General features: G+C 52.5%; 1 protein-coding gene across 1 annotated transcript; it reads right to left on the reverse strand.

Moving 5' to 3' along the window:
• Window positions 1-4,581: 4,581 nt before the first annotated feature.
• On the reverse strand, window positions 4,582-7,718 carry LOC120660629 (transcription factor bHLH30-like). Its single transcript, XM_039939228.1, has 2 exons — window positions 6,822-7,718; window positions 4,582-5,542 (listed from the first exon to the last, which is right to left on the reverse strand). The coding sequence occupies exons 1-2, from the start codon at window positions 7,272-7,274 to the stop codon at window positions 4,943-4,945; spliced, it is 1,053 nt and encodes a 350-aa protein (XP_039795162.1). The 5' UTR covers window positions 7,275-7,718; the 3' UTR covers window positions 4,582-4,942.

Consider the following 7,718-nt stretch of genomic DNA (forward strand, 5'->3'; position numbering starts at 1 on the left):
CACACTCATTTCGCCCGGCTCCCAGCGGGCGATTTGGCAAGCGCTCGATCGGGATTTCTCTCTCCTCCACGTTGGATCTCAACCGATTATTATACTTGCTCTCACTGCACTGCACTGCACGCACGTCAGGCAGCGGCCAACGACGGTGACACTAGCTGTCTAGCTCCTACTACCAGCTACGCTAGCTCTCCGATCCGTAGCTGTTTGCGTAGCCCTGTTACCGCGACAAGAAGAGATTTTCAATACGAGTAGGGGTTGTAGCGGCTAGCAGCTCTAGCTGTCGATCTACTAGGCGCACAGTACATACAGACGGCTCGGCTTGGCTGCTGCGATCCTGATTTGATCTCGGCTTGCGGCCGACCAGCGTACACTGTTGCAGTGGTGGTGTGCTTGATCTTGCCGTAGCGCACGCACGCATACAGCTCAGCCGCAGCTTGCTGTCCCGGGAAACTGCTTTCGCCCGTCACCACCACCGCGAGGGATCGGGCCGGGAGAAAAGCTAGCTAGCTATAGCTGCTACCTGCTAGCAGTTTGATTCTCATTCATGGCGAGGAGGGGGGAGCAGATAGCAGAGCTGCCGCCGTGAAGCGCGTGGGTGGTGGATTGCCGGCCGCCGGCCTTTGGGTTGGGGGAAAGCCCGGTCTCCCGCCGAAGCGCTAGACGAGCAGGCGGCCGGCCGCGCGCGTACTACGGGGTACGGCGTGGTGGAGGACGATCGAGCGAGAGGGGTGCGTGTATGTTGCGTCGTGTCGGCGCGCGCGCGCGCGCGGCCTATATAACAGCTGCGGGAGCAACCCTAGCAGGGCGCCTGGACATGGCGACGTGCGTAGGGCGTAGGCTCGGGCGCTCGGCCCCGTGTCTTCTCGGCAGCTGCATGAGTTTACTATTTACCGGCCTCTGATCTGGTATCCATCCCCCTGCACGTAGTCTCCGATCGTCGACGGCCATGGCAGTCGTCGCAATCAAAGTGTTGAACCAACAAGCCGGACCAGCTTGTACCATTTTCGATCAATATAAAACACTATATTCGCCTTCGAGATTTGATTCCATACCCTGCTGGGGCTAGGGGTAAATCAGGCCTTTTGCTTACCTCGGTTATGGGAACGAGTAGCATGGAATGAAAATCTAACAAAATTTTCTTTTTGTGTGCGTGATGTACTTTCAATTTTTAGGGGGTGGAATCATACCAATCAATTTTAGGGGTGGGTCATACCATGGTCTGCCCATACAAATCCATGTCCAAAAAATAAAAGAAATTCAAAAACAAAATCAAAAACAGCAAATTAAAAAAGAATATTTGAGGGAACCGGCCACCATCACAAGCCCCGTAGTGTCAAGATATGATTTTTTTATGAAATATGCACATTTGCATCACCTGGGATTCAAACCGCCGACCTCAAGCTTCAGGCACTCCTTTATCACCACACTACACAGCCACTTGTGACTCAAAGGGTATGCTATTCTTTTATACTAATTTTGACGTTGATTCATAGGGGGGGTATTCTTTTATACTAACGCCGTCACCCACCCCTAATAATCATTGTTAGGGCGGGTGACGCCACCACCCGCTCCTAAAAATATTTTTTCAATTTATTTTGAAAAATCGTTCAATTCATTAAAAAATAGCAAAACACTTTAAAAAATTTGAAATTTTTTACCAGAAACTTATTGTGACATGTATAATTTAGAAAAAAATACCAAAATCTAATTTGAGTGTCCATATTAGTTCAAGGTGTGGAAACCACAATGAATAGCTCCCACACTAACTTATCTCATACAACTCAAGGCGTACTTTGTTGTTTTCACACTCATAATCACTTTATACTATGAAATATGCTTTTAATATTTTTTCTAGTTCTGCAGATCAAAATAGGCTTATGGTAAAAATTTCATTTTTTACGTATTTTGCTATTTTTATTTAAATGAACTTCTGAAATAAATTTGAAAATCATTTGTAGGGATTGGTGAGGGTGTGATCCGCCCCTAAAAATGCATTTTCAAGGGCGGGTCGGGTGCTAGAGTAACTCTGCTCCATTTGTAGCAACAAGTCAAATTTTGACCTGCCCCTAGAAAAAAGCCGAGGAGTTCGTACAAATCGTTTTTTAGTAGTGTTTTCTTCTTCATGGGGAAATTTTACAAAAGCGCAAAGTATTTCCGCCATACCTCTTTACTTTGATGCCCTGAAATCCGGCAAAACAAAAGTTTTGACCAATTGCATGATTAATGAAGCAAAAAAAGCTCATTAAATAATGCTTTCGTACTATTAATATTTGATAGAGATAGTAATTGTAGAAGTTGTATACCAAAAGTAAAAAAATGTCAAATAAAAGAAACTTTAAATAGAGATAGCTGCATGTTTAGAATGACCTAGTATGCTGCATTACAGGATGAAACCATCATAATGTTCATTCAACCAAAGAATTAGTTCAAACAGTATACTGAGCATACACAACTTTAGCACCATTATAATAAAACCATGTTTGGACCTACTTTGCTTCAGTGCCGTATAGGAAAAGGAAAACAACATTTCAAACCTTTACTTACATCATCCGTCACGTCATTCTCTAGTAATTAAACCGGCACCACGCTAGCTGCATTTAGTTCCTTTTGGTGAAAATTTTTGGGCGTCACGTCAATGTTTGACTAGATGTCGGGAGGATTTTTCGAACACTAATTAAAAAACTAATTTCAGAACTCACTTGGAAACCGCGAGACGAATCTTTTGAGGCCTTTGACCGCATCATTAGCACATGTGGGGGTACTGTAGCACTTATGGCTAATTATGCACTAATTATGCTCAAAATATTCGTCTCGTCGTGTACATCCAAACTGTGTAATTAGTTTTATTATTTAATTACATTTAGTGATTCATACATATATGTGTTCAAAGGGGAGGTGAAAATTTTTGGTAACTAAACGGGCTCTTAGAGAAGGGGAAAAACAGTACATGCAAAAAGGCTTCTTATCGTCCGTTCACCTGCGTTCACGGTCGCGCCGTGCCTGCAGCTGAGCTGACCGGCGCCCCTGGACTCGCAGTACGTGCCGATGGGACGCCCGGCCGGCCCTGCAGCTGCCGCACGCAGGCAGGCGCGCACGTCTTCGCGTGTTCGTACGTGCGCGATGAGAGGCGTAAGCTGCTTGGCGTGGGGCGCCGCCACCCACCAAAATCTCAAGCACTGACCTGACCCCCCAACGGCCCAGCTCTCTCGCCTCACGCGGGCCTCTCCGTTCGAGCTGATGATGGCCCATCGTTCACTGCCTCATCGGTTGGCCGCTCCCGGGCCGAACTGCGAGCCCCGAGAAAGCGCGCCTGCCCGAACAGCGCGGGCCTGGGTGGCCTTTTCCTTTTGGCGGGCGCAGGCAGGCCGGACTAGTGAGTGACCTGGATGTTTCTTCCTACATGGCCACATCATCGGCCGCGCGCCGACCGAGCGACACCGCCGGCGTGGTCTGCTTCCGTGTCCTTTTCACGGCGGCAAAAACATTCCCCTGAGGCGGGCCCCGCGTGATCCAGCGCCGGTGCAAAGCGTGGTATGCCCTGACGTGAGACCAATTTTGTTGACCCGCAAAGCATGGCAGCAGCCAGCAGGGGCACCACACGCGCGCACGAACGGGAGGAAGGAAAGTAGGAAACCTACCGCCCCCTCCGATCGGCCGGTCGTTTTCCCCGGATCTCCCGCTGCGCGCGCGCGCGTGCTACCGTGTACGTCGTCGTTGAACGGCGGCGCTACCGCACTACGAGCACTCTCCCTCCTCTCAAGCTCGACTGCAACCACCACTCATGTCGTGTGGAAAAGAAAAAAGAAACACAATCTCTTGACCTTGACGACGCTGCCTGCTGCGTGATGTAAAACACTTTTTTAACCCCCACCTTTTGAGCCTCACGCGCGTTGGTGTTCGTACATGCATCGCCGGCCAGAGCTGTCGAGCCACCTGTATCGTCGGCTACAGTACTGGAGCTGTGACCGAAACGTGGGTGGGTGCGGAGTGCGGAGCTAGGGGCAGCGCGCCGATGGGCCATGGTCCTCCGCATACATCACGCGCCGCCGCGCCCAGGCCCAGCCTGGCAGCCTCTATGCCTGTCTTCCTATCTAGTACTACCTCCAACAACGGCAACTAGGCTGCTGCTTTCTTGTCTCGTCTGTCATTGGGGCTTCTGATTTTGTCCGCATGCTGTCCTCTCACACACAGAGCATCGGCAGAGCGCATGGCTGAAAGCCCCCCGCCCCAGCAACATCTCTAAAACGAGACAGCATCCGGAAAGCCTGATCACAGGATAAGAGGCACTTTTGGGCGGACAGGCCGAGCCAAAAAAAAAAAAAAAAGCTTCGCCTGCTCCGGCTCCACCCTCGCGAAGCCGGACCAAACACGCTCTTACACTCTAAAACATTCATAGCGAAGTGTAAGTAACCCAAAAATAACACTCTAAAACATGCATATAGCGAAGTGTAAGTAACCTAAAAGTAACACTTTAAAACATGCATAGCGAAGTTTAAGTAACCTAAAAGTAACAAGAGTGTTGACAGCAAGAAAATGCTACGGAACCGCGAATACTTCAAACAATTAATGTGCATGAATCAAAAAAGGGAAAAAAACACCAATTCCACCTTGCATTATACCCGAGAGATTGTGCATTTGTACACCCACATCACCTTTTTCCCGCCCCAGTACATGCCAATTCAGTAATCAGTACCACGAGGAGCATGGTTACATGAACACACAAAGGGATACATAAAACGCTCCCTTCCCATCATGCATGCAGAGGCATGCACTGATGCATCCACCGCCACCATTATACCCAAAAGAAACAACGGCAACAAAGCTTGAAACGACTGCTAAACTGGTACCACCAGCTATGCTAAATAACTTGCATTCGCATGCATGCATGCATCCATGCAAAGCATACTGACGAACTGCAAGATGAAGCTAGCTAGGAGCTGGACTACACGCACTGCTCCTGCACGCCGTAGTTCATGCGCTGCCTCTTGATGCCCCCGCCGCCGGAAGACGTGTCGCTGCTCGCCGTCCGGCGGTCCATCACGCCGCGCAGGGCCTCCTGCACCGACGCGATGCACTCGTGCCTCCGGTGCGACGCCGCGCGCCCGTGGCCGCCGCCGCCGCCGCGCTGGCGCGCGTTCTGACAGCGCCCGCCGTCGTCGTCGTAGCCCTGATCATCATCTTCCGCTCCCTCGTCCGCGGTGATGAGGAGCACGCTCCGGACGCGGCCGCCCAGCGTGGTGATCTCAGCCCGGCGCGCGCGCATCCGGAGCGCGGCGAGCGCCCGGACGATGTCCGGGATGAGGTCCGGGCGGTCCTCGCAGCAGAGCGACGCGCGCACCACGAGCCGCCCGGCCCTGTCGGCCGCCGCGTCCACGGCCAGCTCGTCGGCCTCCGTCGGCAGCATCTGCGCCGGCCCGGCGGCGCCCTCGTCGTCGCCGCCACCCGCGACGGCGGCGGCCGCGGCCACCATCATCGCCGAGGTCTGCCGCTTCAGCTCCTTCACGTGGTCCAGCACCTCGGCCAGCAGCGACGCCTTGTCCGTCTGCACGCACGCGTCAACACGCAGCACATACAATCACACCAGATTGGAGTGGATTAACAACAAGCAGCGACGACAGTATGAGCATTGACATCTCACAAGAAGATGAAAATAAATGAAGCAGCATGATGATTAGTCTCGAGTAGTTAGACCTTGGAATAGGGTGGCGCACTCACACTAGTAAAACCATCGAGTGTGTGAGCGTCGAGAAAAAAAAAGGCTTGCAAGAATTGCGGTGCAGCTTTTCCCCCTCCGCATTCTCATCTCCACCCTTTTATCTGGAGCTTTTACACTAGGCAGGCGCTTGTAGTTGTAGGAGTAGGAGGTAGTGTTCGTGGCCGCGTGTCCTACGGTCATGCATGCTATGTATATACCTGATCTGACACGACGCATTCATGCCATGTCGCACCGGGGTTTGCTGAAGCCGATCTCTCCTATCCTGGCCTGTTGCACAAGCAGGAAGACACAGCGGCTTCGGCGGGTGAAAGATTTGTGCTGGTGCTGCATGACTCCTCGATCAGATCGATCCTGCCGTGTCAGGAGTTCGGCAACGCAGGTCATGGGGTGCGCGTGCTGCTTCTTGCCCGGGCTATTTCCACCACTTCAGCTCTTTTTTTTTTGCGAGGACCCCACTTTAGTTGTAGTTAACACTAACGTTTAATTTATCTTATCCAACTTATATATGTGTGGATATATATGAATAATATATGTACATGTAGTACTACTATACTGGTACTACATATACTTTTGATCCGGTTCTTAAGCCTAGCAAAGTAGATCCTCTTATTGGAAGCAGCTTCATGTAATGATGCAAACTACAGCTTTTCTCAAAGCTAGATCTAAGCTCTACGCGCAAGTCAAATTGATTCAAACTAAGCTTTATCTGCCTTTCTAGTAAAAGACCTAATCAGTCAAAATAGGTGTAGCCATATAGTAGTAGTTCTCATCACCACAAGCTATACTAGCAGTGTTACTACAAGCTACTACTCGTTCTAGCCAATCAGCCCCCATGGTTCTTATCTCGCTGTGTTCTTGCAGTGTGTGATATCACCACACTAGCTAGCTAGGGTCATGTATCCGTGACTGTTCCATTACGGATCTACCCACTTCTTAGTCAATCTGATGCTCCGATCGCGTCATCCAGAACGACAACGACGACGAGGTCTCGAGTTATTGATTTGATGTGATTTTTAGCAAGTTTATTAGATCGTGGGGACGCGTATATATATATGGTGCTTGGCGATTAAAAGCTCAGCGCGTGAATAATGGATCCGACGATCACCTTGGTGGTGTTGGGGAGGAGGCTGCGGAGCCTGGCGAAGTGCCCGTTGATCCGCTGCCGGCGCCGGCGCTCGGCCTCGCTGTGGCTCCGCGACGCCGCCAGCGCCTTGGCGTCCATCATCTCGCGCGCCGTCATCCGCCCCAGCTCCGCCTGCAGGCTCCCCAGCAGCCCCGACACCACCGCCTTGCCGCTCCCCTCCGCCGCGCCCCCTGCCGCGCGCTGCTGCGGCGGCGGCTGCACCGCGTCGAAGCCGAACCCGAACACCCCGCCGTGCGCGAGCCCGAGCCCCTGCAGCCCGCCGCCGACGCTGACGCCGTCGCAGGCGCCGTAGGCCGCCCCCATGGCGCCGAAGCCCGCCACGGCCGGCTCGCCGAACGCCGCCGCGCCGAGCCACGGGAGCAGCTGGTGCGCGGCCTCCTGGCTGCCATGCTCGACGCCACCATCCCACATCATGGCTCCTCCTAGCTACCAAGGCGATCTTGGAGTTCTTCTCGGCCCGGTGTGGTTGGTGGTGGTGGTGGACTACTGGCGATGGTGCCTTCCGGTTGCGGTTGCTCTCTCTCGCTCGCTCTCGCCTCTCGGTCAAATGGGCGTCGCCTTTTAAGCCGGGTGCTCGTGGCCACCGCGCACGGCGACGGCTTTGTGGGGGGTGGCTTTTTATCGAGCCCTTTTGGCGGCCGCGGCACGGTAGTGGCCGAGACGGCATGCGAAGGGAGCCAGCCAGGGGCTCGTGTACGGCACTACACTAGTCACGGGGGCCCGGCCTGCTGTCTTCTAAAGATTTTTTTTTCTCCAAGTAGATGTTTCATGGTACTACGGTGGTAGGAGTATATGCTTTGAATAGAACAGGGATGTGACTAGGGGCACTAGGCGTGTAGGGAGTAGAGTTCACTTGAC

The sequence above is a fragment of the Panicum virgatum genome, chromosome 2N (genome assembly GCF_016808335.1).
Source record: "Panicum virgatum strain AP13 chromosome 2N, P.virgatum_v5, whole genome shotgun sequence".
Taxonomy (NCBI): Eukaryota; Viridiplantae; Streptophyta; class Magnoliopsida; order Poales; family Poaceae; genus Panicum; species Panicum virgatum.

What these genes read in the sequence shown, in the direction of transcription:
- LOC120660629 (XM_039939228.1), bottom strand. Translation starts at nt 7,274, where the DNA reads ATGATGTGGGATGGTGGCGTCGAGCATGGCAGCCAGGAGGCCGCGCAC. An exon ending in TCCTCCCCAACACCACCAAG is followed by an intron (nt 5,543 to 6,821) that starts GTGATCGTCGGA and finishes GCGTGCGTGCAG; the next exon opens with ACGGACAAGGCGTCGCTGCT.